The sequence below is a fragment of the Danio rerio genome, chromosome 13 (assembly GCF_052040795.2).
Source record: "Danio rerio strain M-AB ecotype USA chromosome 13, GRCz13ab, whole genome shotgun sequence".
Lineage (NCBI taxonomy): Eukaryota > Metazoa > Chordata > Actinopteri > Cypriniformes > Danionidae > Danio > Danio rerio.
This window is the reverse complement of record NC_141033.1, coordinates 4,231,903-4,258,531: the sequence shown is the minus strand read 5'-3', so window position 1 is coordinate 4,258,531 and position 26,629 is coordinate 4,231,903. Positions and strand designations below refer to the sequence as shown.

Genomic DNA, 26,629 nt, shown 5'->3' with positions numbered 1-26,629 from the left:
TTACTGTGTATGAGTTAAAAGTCCTGCTTCCAGATACAACTATGGCTGAGTTAAAAGTCCTGCTTCCTGATACAACTGTGGCTGAGTTAAAAGTCCTGCCTCATAAAAGTCCCCATCTCCACCTCATAGTTCTTTTAATAATTTCAAACTAATCAATTTACCTCAAAATACCCTGCTCTATAGCACATACTTCTGCAATCATACACTACGGAATTAATAAAAGCAAGCTGGATTTCAGGTGAATTGTGCCCCTTTGTAAACTGACTTAAAATAATTTACAGAATTTTTAAAAATATATATTTTCTTAGTTCGATTTTAAAAATAATAATTTATATCTTATTTGATAGTTTGATTTTATTTTATAAACAAAATTTTGTTGCGTGTGATTGAAGGATTCCAGACGGAACGTCACATCCTGTGAATGCGGGCCAATGGCGGCACAGGAAGCGATCACAGAAAGACTTGTCCGTGTGTGATGAATAAATACGCCGTCATTCATATCGCATCTCAGCAATATATATTGTTTTGAATGTGCATTTACCTGTTGCAGGGATAATCGCAGTCCCGTTCCCAGGGTAATAAGGACTCGACGCTGACGCAGAAACAGCAGTGAAGCGTCGACATGTTTCGCGGTACTAGGCCGCACAGAGGCGGTTATCGCCATCCCCCGCCGTCTCGTGGTTTCGGGCCCCGTCCTGGACCGGGCCATCCCCCGGACCGAGACCCTTACCGTCGGCCGTCCCCGCGGAGAAGATACTCTCCGCCGGATCCAGCAGATGAATACAGAGGCGGACGACCGCAGAGAGGCTATGGGGTATGGAGTAAACAAAACACTGCGTTACAGCCTCACACAGAATGCACCGTGTGTTTATACTCGCAACACTTGCTGTATTACTGGTGGTACCACGTTTGTCGCATTTATCTTTAAGTTAGTATGATGAAATTTAAGCTTATTTAATGTAAACACCGCCGTACGTGAATATGGCATTAAAGTAATATTCATAACTTTGACAATTACTGATTTAACGTGTACTGATGAAAAGTGCATTGTTTTATGCTAAATTGTTTAGACATAATGCTATATTATTCTTCAGAGTGCAGTATAATGTATGTGCTGTATAATTGATGCTATATACATGATATTGAATTACCATCTGATGTCATTAGTGTGCTTTGGAAAATCTGGAGTGTTTACACTTCCTGGCAGTAGTTAGTCAGAGCTTAAAATTGATATAATAATTATATCCACTAAAATGACTTTTAAAAATGTATTTATTAGTATTATTGTTATTAGGGCTGCACAATATATCGTTTGAGCATTGATATCACAATTTGATCATTCGCAATAGTCGCATCGCAGTATTATAATTTATTATTTGTATGTGCTTTTATGCCTGTATAATAATTTTTAAAGCATTCAGGTGGTGTAAGGAATTGTATCAGTTGTGAAATTGACTACAATTAATTTTATTGAATATTTTTATCATTCAGTTACTTGAATACTGTTTTCACACCTGCCTTTTTTACTTTAATTGAATCGCACTTGAGTTCGCTTCCACTCTTGATGCGGTTCGTTTGGGCAGGTGTGAATGTATCACTCAAGTGCGCACCAAAAGCAGACCAAAAAAAGCGTAGCGGGACCTCCTTGAAGACGTGGTCCCGGTACGCTTTCAAACAAACCCTAGAGTACTTCATTTGTGCTGTGAACATGAACAGAACTAGTACAGACCCAACCACAAAAAGTACTGAACTTTTTTTGAACTAATATTTCTGGAAGATGACCATGTCGCAATTAGGCATGGGGCGATAACTATTTTTAAGGTATACCGTGGTTTGGAAAAGTCAGGGTTTTAAAACTGCCAAAATATTCTGCTATATACCTTTTCCTGTTAGTGATCAAACCATTTCATAACTGAAACAAGAGGCAGTTCTATTATAAAAATTCTATTATATAAAACAGTCGTGATAACATTATTATTTAAAATGTGGACCTTTTTGGACTCTTGGAAGCTGTAGAAATTAGCTATAGAAATCTCCAGCAGAAAAAATATCCAAACATGGCATTTTTAATGATAATAAAAACTGTGTTTTTGAAACAAATGAAGACAGCGGAAGTTAATTATTCATTTACATTATTCAGCCTGACATGTTTACTGCTCCAAAATATTTTAAATGTTTCCCAAAATCAAACATGTTGTGTTCGAAAGGGAAAAAAGGTTTTGTATTTTACCTGGACATTTAAAAAGAACATGTTTAGAGCAGTAATCACAATACTGTGAAACCGTAATATTTTTATCCAAGGTTATCATACCGTCAGAATCTTATTACAGTCCATGCCTATTCCCAATGCATTAAAATATTGTTTTCCAGCCGCAGCTGTGCTTCATTCTCGAAATGTATAGTTTATCTGAAGTGATACAAACTACATAAACTATGAGCAGGGATACAATCAGTCAGCGCAGTCGTCCCTCCTTAGTCAAAAGCGACATTTTGTGTCTGCCGGTTCGTTTACTTGCCGGAGTTCTATTGGCATTTTTCTGTACGTTTATTCTGACCAATCGAAATGCAGTTTAGGAAGTACGTTTAATAACATCTGGCCAATGAGTGATGTGGATTGACTGCATTTTTGTTCTTTTCAATTGGTTCGGACCAAAGCAATCAGTGTGGTGTGAAAACGACCCAACATATGGCAGGAAAAAGGCTACAATGTGCCATTTATTGCCCTTGGTCCAGACCAAATGAACCGAACCACAGATGTGAACGCACCCTTAGACTCAGGAAACGATAAAACACTTTACTTCAATAGTTTCTTTTTATTGATTGCATTTATAGGTTGTCACGCATGTAAATACTCACATCACCTCAAATACAGAAATGCACTGAATATAACACAGACCACAACAAAATGTGTTGAGGGACCCCGAAAATTTGATACTGATAGATTATTAGATTTTATGAAGATGCAAATAGTAAATATTAATTCATCAATCTCTGACGAAACATGCGCATGAACATACAACACATGCAAATACAGAAATGCACTGCAAATAGCACAGACTACAACGAAAACATGTTGAGGAACCCCAAAAAGTTTATCGATTGCTAATGTTTTTATGGAGATGCACTCCCACTGCAGAATCATCCCAGTGGATCTAACATTATAAATTCTTTCCAAATAGAGATATTAAGTCAGTTGGTGAAATTGCATTCTCATATATATATATATATATATATATATATATATATATATATATATATATATATATATATATATATATATATATATATATACACACACACACACACACACACACACACACACACACACACACACACACACATATATATATATATATATATATATATATATATATATATATATATGAAAATCATAAAATATTGCAATGTTAGATTTTTTTCAATATTATGCAGTCCTAATTATTACTATCATTTTTTTTTTCCATACAGAGGTACAGCCCATCACCTCCTCGTGGTGGTGGTCTCCCTGTTGATCACAGTCTGGTCATAACTGTGGGCAATGAGCTGAACAGTCCCTCAAGCTTTAAAGGAACAGATGCTCCCTATGTCCGGTAAGCTGTTCACCTTGTGTGATTAAACAATACATCGACTGCTGAAGGGACATTTTGCCTAAAAATAAAAAGTCTTCCATATTCACCCCTTTTTTCCCTGTTTAACACAGAATAAGATATTTGGAAGAATGTTGGAAACTTGTGACCATTGGCTTTTTTAGTATGAAAAACAAATACTATGGAGGTCAATGGTTACAGGTTTCCAGCATTCTTCCAAATGTATTTATTTGTGTTCAACAGAACAAAAAAAAAAGGTTTGGTGAGTTGTTGCGAACTGCAGAAACAAACTCAAAGTGAACTTCGTTTTGTTTTTGTTCAGAATGATGTAATTTCGTTTTGAAGTATACCAAGGCCTTTGAGTTATGAGGTTTTACTTTAAATAATACCACAGTGCTTGAAGCTATTTTGTGTTATGGAAATATTTGTCCGAAAAATCCCATTGAGTACGTTTACATTCATTCATTCATTTTCTTGTCGGCTTAGTCCCTTTATTAATCTGGGGTCGCCACAGCGGAATGAACCGCCAACTTACCCAGCAAGTTTTTATGCAGCGCATGCCCTTCCAGCCACAACCCATCTCTGGGAAACATCCACACACACTCATACACTACGGACAATTTAGCCTACCCAATTCACCTCTACCGCATGTCTTTGGACTATGGGGGAAAGTGTAGCACCCGGAGGAAATCCACGCGAGTTCACACAGATTCACATGCAAACTCCACACAGAAACGCCAACTGAGCCGAGGTTCGAACCAGCGACCTTCTTGCTGTGAGGCGACAGCACTACCTACTGTGCCACTGCCTCACCCAGAATGTGGCCCAGGATCTACGCCCAGTGCACGTGTTAGCAGTTGCGAGGAAGCACAATGCATAATTCGTCGCTGGGTGGGCTTGAACCACCAACCTTAAATTAACAGCCTAGCGCGCTAACTGATAGCACCACAGAGACTTACGTTTACAATGTCGCCAATATTCAGATTTTAATACAAGGCAGACAATACTCTGATTAAGAGTCCACCTTGTTAAGAATGATTTTTGATGAGCTTAATCTGACTAAAGTCAAAATTGAAGCAAACAGAAATGGAATTAAGCAGGTCTCTTGCCCTGTCTTTTCCAACCATTAGCCCTGACGGTAGTCTGGAGGATTTTAAACATAGGCGAACACAGCAGCATGGAGGTAGGCGATGTGTCTGAATGGTAACAAACTCAACTGATAAATGACAAATGGCTGTTTCTTAATTCCAAGAACGCGGAGAGCAGGCTTGCATTTTTGTGAAGAGTGGTCTTGGCTAGGTTTACCTTGGAAAAGCCAACTCTGGAGACAGAGAATGTGTCCTGTGAGAAATGAGATGCAGTGTTCTTCCTGATGGTCCCGTAACCCTCATGCATTTTTAACCAAATAATATTTAAACATTACAGCATTCATACAACGATTTATTGTTTTTCCCCCTATTTCCCCAAAATATATACTCTGCATAAAGACTTTACAAAAATACGTTGCATGATAAAAATAAAACAGATTTTAATACGAATTTCAGCAAAAAACTAAACGCAGCATCACGCTCTCTTATTCACACATACATACACGTGCTCGCTCACTTGGGAGCGATATTGTTAGACCACCAGCTCCTGTTCAAATTATACCAGTTACCAACTGCTCCCACGCTTTATTTGGAAATCTATTCATGCGCTGCAAGAAATCTGGTCGGCTCTGCGGGATTGCAGACGTCTACTTCCCACCACCAGTTTCAATGACTTCTGGGACTTCTAGAGCGAGTTCGGTGCTCAAGTCTGCATCCATGCGTCCTCGATATCAAGATCACATTCGGGAACTTTCACACGTCCTCTGTTCTTGCGAACTTAAGTATTGTAACTGAACATTAGCAGCTGATGATGATGTTACACGAGGACGCAAGATTGCTGTAGAACACATATTGAGAAACAGCTATCGTCTACCATTCCTCAATTCTCGTACAGCTCCCCTGACCAGCTTTTGCTGGATCAGATCTGACAGCATCGCGGGGAAAAACATACAACAAACTCTGTGGATCATGGAAACAAACACATACGACCATTCATGAATGGCTACTTGCTGCGTGCCATGCACGGACGTGGTCTCACAGCTTGGCAGGTCTGTCTTGCCTTCGGAAAGCACATGCTCTCATGAATAATTAAGAAGCAGGGTATTCTCATAGGGTAAGAGAACTCAGCTATGAATAATAATGAGAAACACATCATCACTGGCCCGGCGGATTCGTGGTACGTTACCGATTTTGATCTGGCCTCCAAAATTATTTTAAACCCAGAACATAAAATTAGCTGACAAAAGCTCAGAATGATCCAGTTTTCCCTGTATTTATAGCTAACATGGGCCAACGTTTTCTTAATTGATGCTCAACACACACAAATCTGTTAAAATCTCAGGAAAAGTACTCGAAACCTTTAAGGCCGTGGTTCTCAAACTGTGGTACATGTACCACTAGTGGTACGCAGGCTTCCTTCTAGTGGTACGCGGAGGATTCGCTGAATAAATAAAAATAAAAGAAATAAAAACGCTTTTAACCCTTTAATGCGTACGATGAGCCTGATGTAATCAGTAAAAGCCTGATTTTAATAGTGTAAACCTTTTTATTTTCATTTTTCTAATGTTTGTTATGTATTCTATCATGTGAAGCTAATCTCCCCATATTTGTAATGGTTGTTGGGGGCGTATCCTCTATTTTTACATCCCAATGTTGACAGGTATAGTTTAATCACTTGCTTTTCTGGTACACACAGCCTACTCTAACACACATTAAGCAGATCTTATTTCTAATTTAAATATGTAAATTTAATTCATATATTTAAAACACAAGATAATGTTTATATTTCAGAGATATACAAAGTCGTGTGTACATGCAACATGTATTTTAAAATTTATCAAAGAGTTTATAAATGAATATGATGACATATAGCCTATATTTATGAGGTCCAAAGTACATTTCCAAGTTTTGATGAATAGGTTACTTTATGATAATACTTTACATTGAAGTACAGCAGTTTTCTTTTTTACTTTTAAGAACAGTGTCATTTTTAATCAACTTTCAAAATCAGATTTTAATTTTTTAATTTTTAATTTTTTTATTAGAATATGCAAAAATCATACAAATACAAAAAAAACATCAACAGATAACAAATACAAAGCAACAAAACAAAAACAAAACAAAAACATCAACAATATAGTCAGGTACTGGTATGTGCGTGAGTGTGTGCGTGTGAGTGTGTGTATGCATGTAAAGGTAACTTGGTGGACAGGTCAGAGTACATACATTAGGAACAATAACAGTCAATAAATGAAGCAAGTGTCACAGATATAGATAAAACATATAGAAAGAAACCAGTCAGAGGTAGGGAGTAACAACAATGCTTATTAATGTATGATAGTAAAAATGAGAGTAAAAAGAGAGAAAGGACAACAGTAATAACTGACAACAATAATACTAAATAACAAGTGCTACACCAACTACTACTACAGAAAGTTACTTATATTACAACTACTACTGCTTCTACTACAGCCACAACCACGACTATTACTACTAAAGTGTCTACTAATACTGATACTACTACAACGACTACCACTACCGATACTACTATAGCGTTTGCTACAGCTAATACAACAATGTCTACTGCGACTACTACTACTACTACCACTACTACTACTACTACTACTACTACAATCACTTCTACTACATCTACATCAACAACATCTACTACTGATATTACTACAACAACAACGACTACTACTACTACTGTAACAACCACACCATTACTACTTCTGCTACTACTATACCAATGACATCTACTACTACATGAACTACAACTTCAATTTTTAAACTTTTAATTTTTAACTACAACTCACATTTTAATTTAAACGTTGACGTTTTATTCTTTACCTGTGAACACAGTACAATGTTAATGTTCAAGCTATTTATAATGTTTAAAGTGGCTGACAACTATAAATATTCATAACAATAAGAATTAATCTGCCACGTTTTTGAACTGTGCAGAGCAGGAGGTGCAGCTATACATACCTGGCTTAATTAGGCCTACTATGCTACTGTATTTTAATACTGGTCATTATGGTGGTACGTGGAGAGAAAAAGATTTCTGAGGTGGTACTTGATGAAAAAAGTTTGAGAACCACTGCTTTAAGGCTAATAATCAGATCACTGATATCCAAGTAAATGTCATTGTTGGCTCTCTTTCTTGGTTTTTTTTTTTGATGTAGTGATTTCTGTTGACAGGGATTATGCTGCTGGAGACTCCCAGTATAAAAAGTCCTATTACTCTCCACGGAGGTCGAGCTATGATGAACATGGTGATAAGGGTTCAAAGAGGCGCAGTGTTAGTCGTGGCCGGAGCAGAGGACGGAGTCGCAGTCCCGGCTATGGACGCAGCAAAAGCCGACCACGCAGCCGGAGCAGGAGTCGAAGCTATAGTCGTGGAAGAAGTCGTGGTAGAAGTCCTGAACGTGCGAAAAGCAGAGGGCGAAGCAAGAGCAGACCTCGCGGCAGGAGCTACAGCAGAAGCAGAAGTAGGAGCAGAAGTCGGAGTCGGGATAAAAGTAGGGCCAGGAGCAGGGCGAGGAGCAAGAGTCGGCCACGCAGCCGCAGCAGAGAAAGGAGCCGTAGCCGGGGGAGAAGCAGAGGGAGAAGCCGTGCTCGGAGCCGGAGCAGTAGCAGTAGCAGCAGTGGGTCCAGCAGGAGTCGCCACAGCAGTGTCAGCCGGAGAAGCAAATCGGGTAAATTTCAGAGTGAGCAGGAGGACTTCAGTGAGCTGGAGAAAGCTCGACGACGTAAGGAGATTCAGGATACGCTTATAAAGCCCGCAAAGTCCATTTTGAAGAAAAGAGTGGATTCCTCCGAGACTGACTCTCCAATGCTAATGCAGGTAACCTCCTCTCAATATGTCTTGAAGATAAAGCTGTTAGGGTGTAGAAGAGGTTATGGACCCATTTCACATTTCACATTTTTTTCAGTGATTGAAATCGTCATAGTTGGGTAAACTTAGAGCGCAGTGAATATTTGTTAAAATAATCAAAAAAAAAATAAAAACCTCCATTATGGTGTTATCAAGACTTTTAGAAAAAGGAAAAAAAAAGTGAGACTGATAACGGCATCCAGGAGAGAACAACGTCAAATCTGTGACCAACGCACATATTAAGTTTTTGTCTCATATTTAACATGTTTTTAAACCTCTCTAAAATAATTTTTCCCAACCTTTGGTGTGACACCCTATTTATTGAAAATGTCAGAGAAAGAGTATTCATAATTTCACAAGTAAAAAATTAAATATCTCAAGATACGGTTGAAGTCAGAATTATTAGCCCCCTGTCAGGCCTGGATTAAGAATTCAAAGGCCCCTGGGCACAATATCCTGTAGGCCCCCTACCTGGCTGCACCCCTAGTTGAATTAAAAATAAGATTAATATAATTTTTTCACTTGTGTTTTTTATTAAACTATAATGTTTTGCCTTTTTAAAATAAATGATATACAGTGCATGTATTTATAGTCTACAAAGATTTAACTTCTTTTTAAAGCCTTCAAAGCACACTTTAAAAAAAATACTAATAAAATTAGTGAAAATTAATGGATTTTAATATAGGTGTTAACGTTCACTGAAGCTGTACTAAAAATGTATATTTAAGGGTATTTTTAATGTATAACTTCTACAAACTTATAATGCATATGATTTGGATATATTACCTCTCCAATCTTCTCAATTTTCTTAACTTGCTAGGTCACACCATAGGACATTTTTATACAGCAGAGTTCATGAAGTAAAAAAAATAACTTAAAAGAATTGGTAATGTCAGACTTTAAACTACATAAATATAACTGTTTTTATTCTTAAAGTTGTGGTCCACAGTGTATTTTTAAGGCTGGGTTGTTTTTATAAGATGCAAAGCAATGTGCGCTCATGCTTCACTTGTAGAAAATCATGTTATTTTTTTCCATATCTTTAATTATACAGCTACTCGGCTAACATGAAAGCTACTCTCATATTTGCTAGTTCCTATGAAAGGCCCGCCCTCAAGAGGCTCTGATTGGTCAGCTAACATAATGTGCTGTGATTCGCGAATCAGGTCTTTTTGTGCTGTGTAAACAGAGAAGCTGTTAGCTGCCTGAATCAGACGGAAAAATTAAGAGCACACAGCTGAACCTGTGAGATGTAGAACACTCAGAAAGTGGAGGGTGCTCTTGGAGTATGGGATTAGAGGTGCCCTGTTGAGGGCTGTCTCGTCCCTGTATGAACAGAGGAGGAGTTTGGTCCAATTCGGGGACCACAGGATCTCATCTGTTTTTCGCAGATGATGTTGTTCTGTTGGCTTTGTCGAACATAGACCTTCAGCATGCTCTAGAGCGGTTTGCTGCCAAGTGTGACGTGGCTGGGATGAGAATCAGCACCTCTAAATCTGAGGCAAGGTGCTCATTGCCATCTCCTGTTTGGAGGGAAGTCCTTACCCTAGGTGGAGGAGTCCAAGTATCTTGGGGTTTTATTCAAGAGTAAGGGAAGGATGGAATATGAGATTGACAAGCGGATTGGTGCAGTAGTAATGCGGTCGATGTACCGGTTCGTTTTGTTGAAGAAGGAGCTGAGCCGAAAGGCAAAGCTCTCAATTTAACAGTCAATCTACATTCCTACTCTCGGCTATGGTCATGAGCTTTGGGCAATGACCGAAAGGACAAGATCTCTGATACAAGTGGATGAAATAGTTTCCTCCGCAGAGTGGCAGGGCGCACCCTTATAGATCGGGTGAGGAGCTGGAGTAGAGCTGCTGCTCCTCCACATCGAGAGAAGTCAGCTGAGGTGGCTCCTGGACACCTACCTAGGGATGTGGTCCAGTCATGTCCCACCAGGAGGAGACCTCAGGGAAGAACCAGGACGGTGTGCGGGTGGTGAATGCACATACCCGGAAGCACACACAGCTACATTACACATCAGCTGAAGTTTAAGATATATTGTAGTGGTTTTATGTTTTACAAAAAAGCATTTTATTGCCTATTTGTCAACTACGAACTTTGCAATTTGTGTTTGAATTCTTGGGTCATGGAGGAATTTATACTCTGTTTATTTATTTATTTATTTTGAAACCTTATTACACTTATATAATTGAAAATATTCAACAAACTGTCCCTAGGCACAGTGTGGAACAATGCAAACATAGCCTAGTGTGAGTACATCCTTAGTATTATCCTTTAAAAGTTTTATTTATGATGTAAGAGTGTCTAAAACATGTCTAACTTGCATTTTTCAGATTAGCGATTCCCCTCGAGGCAATTCAGATGGGGGTCTATCACATGAGGCTGAACAGCTTCTCTGTGCACTTTCCAAAACCATGGATCCAAGCGTATTGTCTTCCATGTTGGGCAAAAGCTCTGATGGGAATGTTCTGGAAGAGCTAATTAGCAAGATCCATCCATCCCGAGAGGATCTAGGTGATTTGTTCCTCGCTCACGAGAAGGGAAGGCAGACCTCAGACCTCACAGAGTTCCTTGGAATGATAGCCGAGGTAGCCCAACAACACAATCCAAAAAAGAGTCTTACAGAAATTGAAGACGAGGAGAAGTTTCTCTACGGAGATGAATTGGAGGCGGATGAGGTGACACCGGCTAAGGAGATTGCAACCGATTCCAGCTATCCAGATACAAGAGAGCATGGCACTGCACCTTACAGTTTTACCCGTACTGTAGAAAATGTGCCAAGCCGTTCTTCTGCCACACCTGAGGTGCATGCTGAGGAAGAACCTCATGATTTCCCACCTGGAGTCGGGCCGCAAGATGTCACGGTGAGGAATGAGGTTGAGGAATATGAGAAGATACAAGATTTGCTGAAAACAATTGGCCTGGATCTCGGTGTGGCTGAAATAAGCAAGATGGCTGCAAGGACACAAGAACGCCTCCACGGCAGCATCCCTGCAAAAAAGACACCTGTTCGTCGGCAGTCAGATAGAAAGCACCGGAGTCGAAGCAGAAGCTCCAGCAGCAGTAGTGGAAGCGGCAGCAGAAGCTCCAGTCGAAGTCAAAGCGAAAGTCGGAGCAGAAGTAGAAGCCGAAGCCGAAGTGGCAGCCTAAATCACACTTCAAGTCGCAGCAAGAAGAAGTCTGTCTCTCCTGAAAAAGCTTCTCCACATGTACATAGCCAGAGCAAAAAAGACACTCACCCTGCTGTCCCAGAAAGCAACTGGCCTACAACCCCCACTCCTGCACAGAGTTATCCTTCCCGACCTGGCGTTTTGCCGCATCCCCCTTACCCAGGACCTCCCCCACGTGAGATAATGCCTCCTGACTACCGTACACATGGTTATGGTGCATATGGTAATTACATTCCCTATATGCCCCCGGGATGGCCAATGTACCCACCCACAGGTATGCCAGTACCTCCTCCAAGTCAAATGGACCCCTACAGCCTCCCTAACATGGAGCGACCTTTTCTTAAAACGATTAAAAATGTGACAAGTGAGAGTAAAGCTGACAATACTAAAAAAGGTTAGTGATCTTCAGAGTTCATTATTCAATTCAGGACTAGTTGTATTGTGTGTGTTATTTGACAATTTTGAAGAATCTTCGCATGGGGGTATTCAGTACATCTAAACAAGGGCGTAGAATTAGCATGGACGGGAGGGGATGTGTCCCCACCAATATCCACCAATTATTGAAATATCCCTACCAATAATTTAATCGACTTCAAAATAAAATAATGATCCGTCAACCCTTAGCAACCTACACATACTCCAAGTCCAGTTCTCTACGAGTTTATTGTAATACTATTAACCAAGGCTGTGCTATTAAGCAAAATTAAGTTTCTATTTTTTATCTCCATGATTTTGAAAAACAATGATTGTGATAAAACAGTATATTTGCTTCACAAACAACTCTCTAAATTTCTCTACATTTATACCTCCTCAAAGCTCGACTTACACCAACACGAGGAAAACACGCAAACTCCACACAAAAATGCCAACTGGCCTAGTTGGGACTTGAACCTGCAACCTTCTTGCTGTGAGGCGACAGTGCTAACCACTGAGTCACCGTGCCCCCTTTAGCAAAAATTCTTCAAAATTTATTTGCTTCATAGTAAGCAATGGTTCAAAACAAGAAAAAAGTTTGGGTGATTTAGACGTTGCACATCACTGCTAACCAACATGATTCATGATCATTTTAGCACCTTCTAAATTGGATGCTGTGGCCTCTAAAGCGATCACCACTGACCACTTTCAGAGGAAAGAAATGGAGGACAAAAACACAGCAAGCCAGAAACAAAAGGTAATTTCAGAAAATATTTTATGAATGTGCAAAAAATTTATAATTGTTGCTTCATCTACAAATCTGATATTTTAAGCATAGAGATGGATATCAAGTACTGTGTATGTCATAGTTACTATATAATTCTTGAAGACTCCCATTCCTCTGTTTTTGTTTGAAAAATAAATTCTCTCTTAGGTCACAGAAGAGCTTGAAAAGCTAAGAATGGAAAGAGATGTTCGACAAAAGAGGAAAGAAAATCTCTTAAAGGATGTGGAGACATTGAGAAAGCAACAAGGTATGTTTCTTCTAGTGTAATATAAATGTTAATGTAGGGTTGCATTATACTAGAAAAATCTTACATTGCGATATGTTGTTATTCTACAATTTATATTTATATATATATATATATATATATATATATATATATATATATATATATATATATATATATATATATATATATATATATATATATATATATAATTGCGATTATGAAAACAATTTAACCACAGGATATAATGTCTATATGGAAGGATTTGTCATTTTAAATTGAATAGGATGATCCTGTATGGGAGTGTATCTGAATAATAGCCTGTATCCACTGAGTGGTACTGTATGATGCGGTGCGCTTTACTGCCTGCTTTTGCTGTCGAAAGGTACTGTACCACTTTTTAGGTACCTTGCACAACTAAAGGGTACCAGAAGGCAGAGCTAGATGCACAGCTGAACTCTATTGGTTTACGGAGATGCGTCACTAGCCTGTGCACAAGCCAGGAGAATGGAAACAAAGGAAGCGCTATTTTTAAAAACACAGCATGGACATTACACCGTAATAGTATATACATATTATAGTGAGCCGTATCCTTTAAGAAACGGACAAACACAAGAGTAAAGAGCCAAAGAACAAAGGAGAAGCCCTACATAACAAAGGAGCAAATGATTCTTTCAGCAACTTGTAACATGAACAAACAAACATGTTTTATATCATCGCCATTCGTACTACTATGAACTTACTTTTTAACAAGATATTAATTTTGCATGTGCTGGTGAAGTATGAAAATAGAGGTTTGTTCTCATTGTATTTATTTCATCTCGTTTATGAACCAAAGTAAGGACTAAATGTATGTTTTGGGTTCTTTTGTGATTGTTAACATTTCATAGACTCTGAGTTTTCATATGACTTTTTTTAATATAATTGCAGACTTTACTGTAGGCTATTTTGCATCATTGATCAGCAGTTATAATTAAATCATGTTTATAGAAAAGTTAGTTATTAACATTTATACACAAGTAGGCCTATTTATGTATGTAAAGCATCTGTTTTGAATATGATATGTGATCGAACCATATAGCTTCACATTTCCTCGAGTGAGAATGACGTCGACTCTAGCTTTCTATCGTACACCATGCCCACCAAAAAGGCCATTGGTACCATTTGACAGTGAAGACATAAGCCTGATTAAGGTGACCCGTATCGTACCGAACTGAACATACCACTCAGTGATAGCGAGGCATAAAATCTTATATACAGTCTATAAACATAGATAAATAAAATAAAGAAAAAAAATTTAATTAAATAATTGAATAATAAAAATAAATTCAATAAAATTCATCGTTATTAAAGATACAAATAGTACAATTTCTTATCCCTGAACTATTTTAAAATCATAAAACAGTAACAGGTCTTAAAAACGCATGCAAATGATAAATTATAATCCAGGCTCAACATTGCATATCTTGCGATATGACTATTGGGAATGATCACATTTCGATATCGATATTTCAAGAGTTCACACTTAGCTGATGATTGATTATAAAGCTTGTTTGGCATGCTTTCCTGGGAGCGAGCCCTGAACTGATAAGATCCTCGAGCCATGGCTCCTTCCCGTTTGCAAGATAAGAGGGGAGTTTGAGCTTAGGTAGATCTCAAAAACTCCCCTGCTGTAGTAGATAATGAACAGATAGTGATTGCTCTTAAGAGATAACTACTTACTCGGAGCATGTCTGTGGTGCCGATTTGGATTCGTCAATTAACTTAAGTTGCATGTTTTTGGATGGTGGTGGGAAACCCAAGCATGGGAAGAACATGTAAACTATCAAGAACCAGTGACAATCTTGCTGTAAGGCAACAGTGCTAAACACTGGGCCACCGGGCCACCCATCTAGGAAAAGAGGAGCAGGGGTGGAAGGGGGGATTCTTCAAAACGAAGATGGCTGTGATATGGAACTTGGATGGTATTTATAGTGGCTTAGGAAGCGTTTGATTGGTGAATTATAGATTGGATAATGCAGGACCAGCCGCAAGCAATCATAAGCAAGTGATCCTCTCTAAACTATAAATAAACTTCACATAGTGCAGTCCTAGTTTAAGGGTATGCTGTATTATAAAAAGTTTGCTTTTTTCCTTCAGGGGAGCTTCTTCGTAAGAAACGAAGGGAGAAGGATGGACACAAGGACCCTCTGCTGGTAGAGCTCGGTCGTCTCCAGGAGGATGCAATGGCGCAAATCTCTAAATTGCGTTCTGAACAGAAAGAGGCAGATCAAAAACACGAAGAGCTGGTTAAAGTGGCGCTCATTCTCGGTATAGACAAAGAGTGGAAGATCTCTTCGGCCCATAGTCAGCAGCAGAGTAAAGATTCGGCCAGAAGCCCGGAGAAGTCAGTGGCCAAAACCAACACCTCGTACAATAAGGTAGAGTTGCTCATTCTGTTACAGGATCACAGGTATTTACATATGATCATAGGCTATAGGGCTGGGAAAGTAAATCGATGCATTGAGAATTTCAGAATCGATGCAGAATCCTTCCTCAGTAAAAGTAATCTAGATAAAACTAGCCTAGAGCGCCATCTGCTGTTAAACACTAGCCTAGAGCGCCTTCTGCTGTTAAAACTAGCCTAGAGTGCCATCTGCTGTTAAACACTAGCCTAGAGCGCCTTCTGCTGTTAAACACTAGCCTAGAGCGCCTTCTGCTGTTAAAACTAGCCTAGAGCGCCATTTGCTGTTAAACACTAGCCTAGAGCGCCTTCTGCTGTTAAACACTAGCCCAGAGCACCTTCTGCTGTTAAAACTAGCCTAGAGTGCCATCTGCAGTTAAACACAAGCCTAGAGCGCCATCTGCTGTTAAAACTAGCCTAGGGCGCCATCTGCTGTTAAACTCTAGCCTAGAGCGCCATCTGCTGTTAAAACTAGCCTAGAGCGCCATCTGCTGTTAAAACTAGCTTAGGGCGCCATCTGCTGTTAAACTCTGGCCTAGAGCGCCATCTGCTTTTAAACTCTAGCCTAGAGCGCCATCTGCTTTCAAAACTAGCCTAGAGCGCCATCTGCTTTTAAACTCTAGCCTAGAGCGCCATTTGCTTTTAAAACTACGTTAGAGCGCCATCTGCTGTTAAACTCTAGCCTAGAGGGCCATCTGCCGTTAAACACTAGCCTAGAGCGCAATCTGCTGTTAAAACTAGCCTAGAGCGCCATCTGCTGTTAAAACTAGCTTAGGGCGCCATCTGCTGTTAAACTCTAGCCTAGAGCGCCATCTGCTTTCAAAACTAGCCTAGAGCGCCATCTGCTTTTAAACTCTAGCCTAGAGCGCCATTTGCTTTTAAAACTACGTTAGAGCGCCATCTGCTGTTAAACTCTAGCCTAGAGGGCCATCTGCCGTTAAACACTAGCCTAGAGCGCAATCTGCTGTTAAACAATAGCATAGAAAGCCACCTACTAATAAAAACTAGCCTGGAATGCCTTCTGCTTTTAAAAACTATCCTAGAGCACCATCTGCTGTTAAAAACTAGCCTAGAGCGCCGTCTGCTGTTAAACTAGCCTAGAGCGTCGTCTGCTGTTAGAAACTAGCCTATGGCGCCGTCTGCTGTTAAAATCTAGCCTAGAGTGCCATCTGCTGTTATAAACCAAGCTCAGAATCGATTAAAATCAAAGCAATCTATGAATCACAATGCATTGATTTATTGTCCCAGCGCTAATAGTTATGTATTAAACTGTCACTTATAATATGAATATACTAAATAAAATATTTCTAGCGTAGCATATTTTTGCTATTGACTCCAATTAAGTATTTATTTTAAATAATGTGTGATTTAATTCTAAGTCTATTAAGAAAAATATATTGTAAATTTCCAAATTATACTCACAAGCTTCTGAAACATGATTGGTTGATTATTTTTACAAATTATTTTTAGTCCAGTGGTCAATTTAATTTTACCGTCTTTACTTTTGTTATGATCAGATGCACAAGACCTGTGCATGTCCATGCTCAGTGCTAGATTAAAGCTAACTATTGTCTCATTTTGACTTAAGATGATCATGTCGTTCAAATTAATGTATTTAATTGTGTGTGTTTGTGTGCATGTATTTGTATATTAGAATTTTAATTTATTTATTTATTTTAAAAGCCACAGTTTTAGGTCATGATGGCTTATCGTACAATAACTTACATGGAGCATGTCCGTGATGCTGATGTAATCTTCACTTTTTACTGTTATGTTAGTATCTGGTAAAAACATAACCTTTTTAAATTATGTATTTTGTAATTATTAATGTTATTTTTGATAGTGTTTAGAGTAGACAGATTTTTTTTTTTACACCTGCTGAAAAATCAGACTGGTTTGAGCTATAACTGTTTGGAGTTTTAACACATCTGGAAGATTCTATTTCTGATACTGGTTATAATCAGCTTCTGTGATGTATGAACACATCACCCTATGTTAAGGTTGTTGTTTTCAGCACAGGCTTCCATAATTATTGCTGATTATTATTAGACCATTGTTTTGTTTCCACCTAAGTGGACCTATATACTCCTTCATTCATTTTCTTTTCGGCTTAGTCCCTTTATTATTTTGGGGTCGCCACAGCGGAATGAACCACCAACCTATCCAGCAAGTTTTTACGCAGTGGATGCCCTTCCAGCCACAAACCATCACTGGGAAAGTGGCTATATACTACAGTGCTAAATTGATGTTAGTGCTGTCAAAAGACTATTCACATCCAGAATGAAAGCTTGTATTTAATAATAATAATATATATATATATATATATATATATATATATATATATATATATATATATATATATATATATATATATATATACATATACATATACATATATATACATGAGCAATATCAGACAAGTAGCAGTGCAATATGGCTGTATATCGGCACTGATGGGATGTGTGCGGCCTTGTGCCTTAGTGCTGATATACAGCCATATTGCACTGCTACGAGTGTGATATTGCGTTTATACAACAGTTTGATGGCATAATTGTATATATAAAAACAAAATCAAACATGGAGAGTCTCAAAAACCCTTTTGTATGAGGAACTACTTACTTCCGCGTTGGATTCAAATCATAAGCTGACAGTTAAACAGCTGAGCAAGCATCTTTTAAACTTTAGATCTGTAGTGTCTCCTTTTTGCTGGCTGTATCTGGGCGGAGTAATACACAAAGGGTAAAGAGGCTGTACGGGTGCTGATATTACTTAAATATATCACGGCTATCAGCCAATCAGATTCGAGAACCAGACAGAACTGTTGTATATAAAAAAAAAAAAAATATATATATATATATATATATATATATATATATATATATATATATATATATATATATATATATATATATATATATATATATATATATATATATAAATATTATACAGTTTTATGTGTGTGTGTGTGTCTGTGTACAGTGCAACGTTTGTTTTTGTATTTTTTTTAAAGGCACATGTACACACATTCCAATTACCAAGTTTTATTTTGAATGTGAATAATTGTGATCATTCGTTTGACAGCACTAACTACTATTGAAATGCTCATGTTCATTCATTTCAATCTTGGATTTTTTTGCTAATACATACATTTTTTTATCACAATTCTTATAAATACAGATAAAAACAAACTTAATGAAAATGCATTATGAAATTTAGGAGTTCTTATCGTTGCTTTTATTGCAATTGCACTCAATACATGTTTGGATAGTTCAACATATGTTGTATGACATTAAAGCCATTTTGGATCTCCTTTTAAAATGGCTTTTTAAAACTATGGTAGCGTCTTCTCGGCTGGAAAACAGATGGCCTGTTTTGCAAAGGTAAGGCTCCAATGATAACTTTAATGATTGGTCTTTAGGATATGAATTATGTTTGTTTTATTTACACATCTTTGGTTATGCATTTAAACTTGGGTACTTGGGTAAATAACAAGTATTTATTAGATGTTTCTGTCTTAGTTTGACTGTTTTCCCAATCACTGTTACTTACACATTTTTTGTACTGCCTAAACTAATCTAGGTCGCCTCCTTAAAATCAAGAGCCTCACCCGAAAAGCTGAAGACGTCTCCTCTGTCGAGCAGCCATTCCCTGGACACTGCTGCCGAGCAGTTCGAGTACTATGATGCGGGAAATCACTGGTGTAAAAACTGCAATGTTACCGGTGGTTCAATGTTTGATTATTTCATGCATTTGCACAGCAAAACACATAGGAAGGTACGTGTGCCTATATAGATCTAATCATTTAACTTTTTTTTTTTAGATTGGACATGATTCTTTTTCTTGATTTGTTCATTTCCGCCAGCTGCATCTGTGCTTTAGTCATCAATTGTTTTTCTCTCCCACAGACTCTAGATCCGTATGACAGACCTTGGGCAAAAACAGAGAGTGAAAAGAAAGGACCAGCTGGAAAGAAGACTTCAAAGCCAGCCAAAGGTAACCTTTTATACAGAAAATTTCATTTTTAGCTACAAAATCCTTGTTTTATTTTACACTAGGGTGAAAATTTGTTACAACATGAGCATAGCTATCGAACTGCAATCGTAAGTCATGTTTTCCTCCAAAGACGGCAGTTAAACTTTTGTGCAAACTGTGTTATCGCGTTAAACATTTGCAAACAATGCACCATCCAATGAGTCAAAGAGAACAAATTCGTCACTTCCTGATAAACTGACACCAAAGCTGCATCCCAAATGGCGCACTATGTACTTAGGACTTAAACTCAACAGCATAGTATATGTATGTAGTGTTGTCCCAAATGGAACACTAATGTTTTTTTACTAAGCGGAAATTTAAATCGTTTTCTTGATGACGTTTGACGTTTGCCAAATCAGTGAAATAAATGACCAAACTATCAAATACCATCCTTGATTATAACCGCATTCACCATCGGGAGGTGCTATAATCACTCTTGTAGGAGAATTTTGCTTTCTTATTCCAAATTAAATGAAGTACTGGTCTAGAGGTCAGCTGGAGCCGCGGGACCCGACCAGATTTCTGCGGGGCGGGAATAAATTTCCGTATAAAGCGCGGTAGCTTTCCGTAACTGGTTTAATTTTGGATGGGATCAGACCTTCTAGCAATATCGCTCCCGATCAAGCGAGAATGCGTATGTATTTGTGTGAATGATCGAGAGAGCATGAGTGTTTGTTTGTTTGTTTGTTTGTTTGTTTGTTTGTTTGTTTGTTTGTGTGTGTGTGTGTGTGTGTGTGTGTGTGTGTGTGTGTGTGTGTGTGTGTGTGTGTGTGTGTGTGTGTGTGTGTGTTAATGAGAGAGAGCTTTGTCTGTGTGGGTGGGTGGCTGTTAATGGCTGGGTGGTTTTCGGTTTTGTTCCCCCCCTGCTCTTTAGCGGATAGAAAACGGGGCGGGGCGGGCAGCGGGACAACAAATGCTGAATATAAGCAGGAGCGGTCAGGTTTGGGCTAAAACTGGGTGGGAGCAGGATTCAAAATTTTGTCCCGCGCAGATCTCTATACTGGGTCTGCTGTGTTTAGCTCCACCTTGCTTTAAAACATCTGCAGGAACTTTCTAGTATATCTACTAGGAGCTTGATTAGCTGGTTCAGGTGTGTTTGATTAGGGTTGGAGCTAAACTCTCCAGGACCGAGTTAGGACACCCCTGCAGTAGGTCTTCTGCAGTATTTATGATGATTGGGATGCAGTTCAACAGATGACTCATCAGACAAATCGACATTCTGACACTTTTCCAGATGATCAACTAGAAGTCAAGTTATTATTTGTTGCTCTTATAACTGTGATCGACAAAACTTTTGTCAAGTAGTGAAGGTGCAAACTATTGAATGCAATCTCTGGATTAGAGGAACTGATTTGTTAAATTCTTTATGATTCACTTCAATTATTGGTGCCATGTTAATTGCAGTAGCATAAGCTATAGTTTTCTTACAGTGTGCCCTATCATTGGAACAGTGCATTACCAGCCATGAAAATCATTACACATTGTAGATAAATGCGATTAACTCTTGTTGTATTACTTTCCCAGGCTCTGAGTTCTTGGTCCCTGTTAGGGGATTCTTCTGCCAGTTATGTGAAGAGTTTTTTGGGGATCCCATTTGTGCCGAATCCCACGTCACCTGCCATACTCACAATGAGAAATACAAGGTAACTGTCTGTTCATACCTAGTCAAGTAGACAAAGGAGACACATTACCATTCGCATTTGCATTCAAATGTGTTTCTTTAGTCCACTTTCTGTAGGCAGAGGTTGTATTCTTCTGATCTTTTAATCTAACACTGCGAAAGCTAGCACAATTTTGAAATCTAAAACTCTTTTTTTGACTCTAACCACAATTTTAATGACGTAATTGCCTAATATCTGTTTGATTTCATCAACAGGCAAAATTGTATGAAAATCCCCTCTATGAGCAAAGGAGGAAACTTGACCGTCAGGCTGGCTTAGAAAGCCAAAAGAGTTCAGTGCTCAAACGAAAACATGAAGATGATGATCAGGACGATGTAAAAAAGTCAAAATACAACAAAGAAGGAAAATTGTCTAGTAATGCAATGGACACAAAACCACAATACAGCAAGGAGGAGGACCACAGGGATATCAAAGAAAATGACAGTAAACACAAGGACAAATACAAAAAGGATGAGTATGATAAGCTGAAATATAAGGAGGAGGAGGATGAGAGAGCCAGAATTAAGAAGGAAGAGGAAGAGAAATCTAGGTACAAAAAAGATGATGATGAGCGAAACAGGTACAAGAAAGAAGAGGAATGCTCTCGTAGGTACAGAAAGAGGGAAGGGGAGAGTTCCAGGTATGAAGAGGATCATTACAGAAACAGAGATGATGATGATGATGAATACCATAGATACAAGGATGATGATGACAGATACAGATATAGAAAAGATGACGATAGGGGCCGGTATAGCAGGGAGGATGAGAAGCCAAGATATGACAAAGAGGAGGATAAAAGATACAAATACACTCGAGAGGTAGAGGAGTCAAAATACAAAGGGGAGAACTGGGGGAAGTGGCCTAAATCAAAGTGGGACGAGGACCAAGAGAGTGGCGGCAAGTTTGATAAAAAGGACGATAAAACACCTTATCAGAAGGGCAAGGCTGGTCTTTTCAGAGATGACAAGGCAAGCGCAGGAATGTCCAATGTTAAAGATGTCAAGACAGAACCAGAGAAACCAATTGAGCCTCCTAAAATCTTATGTGGCCCAAGTCCTGCCTTGCTGGCTAAACTTCGCAAAAAGAACGAGGAGGCAGCTGGTCGGCCTGGCTTTGGAAAGTTTAGTCGTAAAAAGCCTCAAAAGACTGCACTGGAGAAGGAGGCAGAGAGGATGGCGGCACAGTTCTTGAAGGAAGATGAAGTAGAAAAGGAGGAGGAAGAGCTTGATCCTTTTTCCAAATCTGTAGCTGCTGCAAAATCAATTGCAATCAAGTTGACAGGAAAGGCCATGATTCCCCCCTCAGGTGAATGGCTGGCATTCAACGAAAATAAAAGTAATACCAATTTACCTCCTCCGCTATCTCCAATGGTTATTAGGAAGTCTTTTTCAGGTGTGCCGAATAAACCAACACCACCTGCTTTAAGTGACAAATTTCCTGCCCCTTTAACAGGAACGCAAAAGGGCACAGCTTTGTCAGCAGACCTTATTTCCAAGGCATTTAGTGGAGAAGAGGTACAGTTAAAACAGGCAAAGCTTCTTGAGAGCCCTGTAGAGATCTTCAACAAACCTGCTCCACCTCCATTACCTACTCCGTCTCCCATTTCATCTTCTGCTCCGTCTCCCGCTCCACCTTCCGCTCCATCTCCTGCTCCATCTTCTGCCCCACTTCCCTCTCTGTCTCCTGCTCCATCTTCTGCTCAACTTCCCGCTCCTGCTTCATCTTCCGCTCTGTCTTCCACTCAATCTTCTGCTCCGTCTCCCGCTCCACCTCTCGTTCCATCTTCCACTCCACCTCCCGTTCTATCTCCCGCTCCAACTCTCACTGCAGCCCCAGAAATTGTAAAACCCTCCCAGTTGAAACCCGTCCTTCAGCCTGAACGTGTTGTCACTCTCGAGTCTGATGTCGCTGCTCCTGGAGTGCCTGAGCAGGAGCGGAAGCAAACTTTAGTCCTTCGTCCTCCTCCTCAGCATCCATCTAATGTAAGAGCCCAGCCCCCCAAAATGGTGAAGCCAAAGACACTTGCAGCGGGAAAAGCAAAAGATTTGTTTGACATTTTCTACAGTGGAGGCACCACTGCTAAAACCTCTGTTAGTGCCCTAGTTGTCAACAAACAAGACCCTGGATTTGCACATTCGAACAGTGGCTCAACCTGTAAAAACTCAAACAATAAAGACAAAAAAGCTTGTGATATTTTCCAGGGCAAAGTACTCCCTTCTAATGGGCACTCGCAAGTTACAGCAAATGAAGAATCTCTAAAGAACAAGGAGGCAAATGTTGCTGAAAGGAAAGATGATAATGAGGACTCAAAGATTGCTCAAAACAAGGAATCTTCCAAAAATGAAGACTTAAATGTTGTAAAGAGTGAAGAATCTTCCAATAATGAGTACTCAGAAGTTGCCCAGAGCAAAGAACCTCTCAATGAGGATTTAGACATAGAGAGCAAAGAATCTTCCAAGAACGAAGATCCTAAGGTTACACAAAGTAAAGAATCTTTCAACGAAGAGGATTCAGAAGTGGCCCTGAGTAAAGATTCTTCCAAGAGTGAACATTTAAAGTTTTCACCGTGTGAAGATTCTTCAGTGAATGAGGATTCAGAAGTTGCCCAAAACGAAGAAGGCCTCAGTAATGAGGACTCAGAAATGGCTCAGAGTGACGAATCTCCCAAAAACGAGGACTTATCGATTTCACAGAGTGAAGATTCTCCCACAAATGAGAACTCCGAAGTCGCCCAAAGTGAAGAACCCCTCAGCAATGAGGATTCAGAAGTGCTTCAGAGTGACGAATCTCCCCTAAATGTTGAATTAAAGGTTTCAGAGAGTGAAGATTCTCCTATAAATGAGGATTCAGAAATTGCCCAAAGTGAAGAACCCCTCAGCAATGAGGATTCAGAAGTGGTTCAGAGTGATGAATCTCCCCAAAATGTTGAGTTAAAGGTTTCAGAGAGTGAAGATTCTCCAGTGAATGAGGACTCAGAAGTTGTGCAAAGTGAAACCCTTCACAAGGAGGACACCGAAGTGTCTCAGAGTGAAGAATCTCCCAAGAACCAAGACTTAAATTCTTCAGAGAGTGAAAATTCTCCAGTGAATGAGGACTCAGAAGTTGCCCAAAGTGAAACCCTTAACAAAGAGGACACAGAAATGGCTCAGAGTGAAGAATCTCCCAAGAACGAAGACTTAAATGCTTCAGAGAGTGAAGATTCTCAAGTGAATGAGGACTCAGAAATTGCCCAAAGTGATACCCCTAATAACGGGGACACCGAAGTGTCTCAGAGTGAAGAATCTCCCAAGAACGAAGACTTAAATGCATCAGAGAGTGAAAATTCTCCAGTTAATGAGGACTCAGAAGTTGCCCAAAGTGATATCCTTGACAACGAGGACACTGAAATGGCTCAGAGTGAAGAATCTTCCAAGAATAAAGACTTAAATGCTTCAGAGAGTGAAAATTCTCCTGTGAACGAGGACTTAGAAGTTGCCCAAAGTGAAACCCTTAACAACAAGGACACAGAAGTGGTTCAGGGTGAAGAATCTCCTAAGAACGAAGACCCAAATGTTGAACAATCTTTTGAGGCAATCTTAAAACCTGACATTCAGAATGAAAACGTTGATGCAAAAGAAAATCTTGATGATCAGCAAGCTTTTAAATCTATTGATATCACTATGGGGGATGTTACTGACATGGAAGTTAACAGTGTGGACACACTACTGCAGACAAACAATGAGGAACTGCCTCTGGATTCAGAGGAGCCCATGGCATTCTCTCCTCTTCCTGGCTCTTTCACCGAACAACTGAACTTGGACACATTTGAATTCAGTTTTGAGCCTCTGTAAAGGACCTTCCAAGAGTAGGTTTAGGGATGTACATGTTAACTCTGAATGTAAATACGTGATTTTGAAGTATTCTTTGTATTTGCTTGACCCAGTTAGAATGTTTCATGTCTATTCTTAACCTTTTGGCAGGTAATGCCAGTGAAAGCGTGGACTGAAAAGCATTCATTCTGAAGTGGGTGCCGGGGGAAGGAATCCCTCAAAGAGATTGAAAACTTTCCTCAAGTAATGAACCATGAATATGTGTGAAAGTTTTGCTTTTTTTTTGTCAAAAACACCTGGTGTTGAGCTTCTTGTTTCCTTATTTGTTTCCAGCAGAAACCATTCCTTTTTCCCCAAAGGTAACGTAAAGCATATAACGAATATGATGTGTATCAAACATTTCAGACTCTTAAAACCATTTGCTCTATTCGTTTCACTTAAATCACCGAAGATATTTTAATGCAGGAGTCAGAAAGATCCAGGCTCAGAGAAGACAAATGGCGTGGCGTTCATGCTTCAAGGACATATGCATTCACAATTCTGCCCAGAAAATACCCAGCTTGATCTCTGTAGTTTTTACTTACGCTGTACTATGTGTTGGTAGCTTTTCTTTCAAGATTTCTTTTTTCTTTTCTGAAAAACAAACAAATGAAAAAAAAAATGTGTTAATGTTCATATTGCTACCATACTGCATTAGCATCTACAGATAGTTGGTGTAACTGCACAAGTTCTGTGCTAGCTCAAATAAATCACAGCAACCCTTTCTGGCTTTGCTTCTTATTAACATTATTGCTGCTGTTAGACTTGTGCATCCTTTTTAATTTTTGTATACACATTGATTTAACTCGACATGAGTGTAATTGATTTCTGCATATAAAACTATTCTAAAGTCATTTTGCACGATGGATGTTATATACAAATATATTCTGTTGTTTGGTTACAGAGGATCATTGTATTACTATATTGCAAACATCAAATGTGAATATGGATGTACATTTTAGTTCTTGTTACATATTTAAAGGTAATAGTTAACTGAACATTTTTAACATAACGTTACTGTAGTTGTTTACTAAATGTGTAGTTTTGCATTGTTCATATGGGGATATTTTCCAGAATTGAATTCTTACAGGGAAAACAGTTCAAGCTATAGCTATTTATTTTAATTGCAGTTTTCAAACAGGTATTTGCTGCATGTATGGATTGACTTGTTTACACTGTGATGTAATGTCAGTAATATTTCAGCCGATATCTTCAGCCACAGAGGAGCATCAGGAAAAAGCTGCCGTTTGCCTTGAAGGTAAGTGCCTTGGTCTTGGTCATTCAATGTATGTTAATCAATACAATACACTTATTCCACCAACCACTATTGAAAAATAAATAAATAAATAAAATCGAGGCTACGGTGGGAAGAAACCCGGAAGTATTAGATCAACACTGTAAACATTGCAACAACAAGCTGTGGACTACAAACCTCCAGCTGTTGCAACCATTTCAGAGTGCATTTGTGGCGCAAACATCACTTTAATGCCATT

General features: G+C 39.0%; 1 protein-coding gene across 23 annotated transcripts; it reads left to right on the top strand.

Annotated features, from left to right (window-relative positions):
* The first annotated feature begins 419 nt into the window (after positions 1-419).
* Positions 420-25,860, top strand: znf318 (zinc finger protein 318). Of its 23 annotated transcripts, none has more exons than XR_015505567.1 (15): positions 420-464; positions 551-814; positions 3,469-3,590; positions 7,877-8,522; positions 10,892-12,122; positions 12,799-12,899; positions 13,077-13,176; positions 15,292-15,572; positions 19,175-19,369; positions 19,501-19,588; positions 21,152-21,270; positions 21,504-25,132; positions 25,248-25,340; positions 25,434-25,456; positions 25,563-25,860. XR_015505567.1 is itself a non-coding variant. In XM_087278776.1 (13 exons), exons 2-12 carry the CDS (start codon positions 623-625, stop codon positions 25,116-25,118), a joined length of 6,690 nt encoding a protein of 2,229 aa, XP_087134902.1. In that variant the 5' UTR covers positions 420-464; positions 551-622; the 3' UTR covers positions 25,119-25,132; positions 25,248-25,860. The 23 variants fall into 23 exon arrangements, 7 of the variants coding, with proteins under 7 accessions (XP_087134902.1, XP_087134903.1, XP_087134898.1 ...); XR_015505569.1 differs by having other exon boundaries at positions 25,431-25,456; XR_015505568.1 differs by having other exon boundaries at positions 420-468.
* Positions 25,861-26,629: the final 769 nt, after the last annotated feature.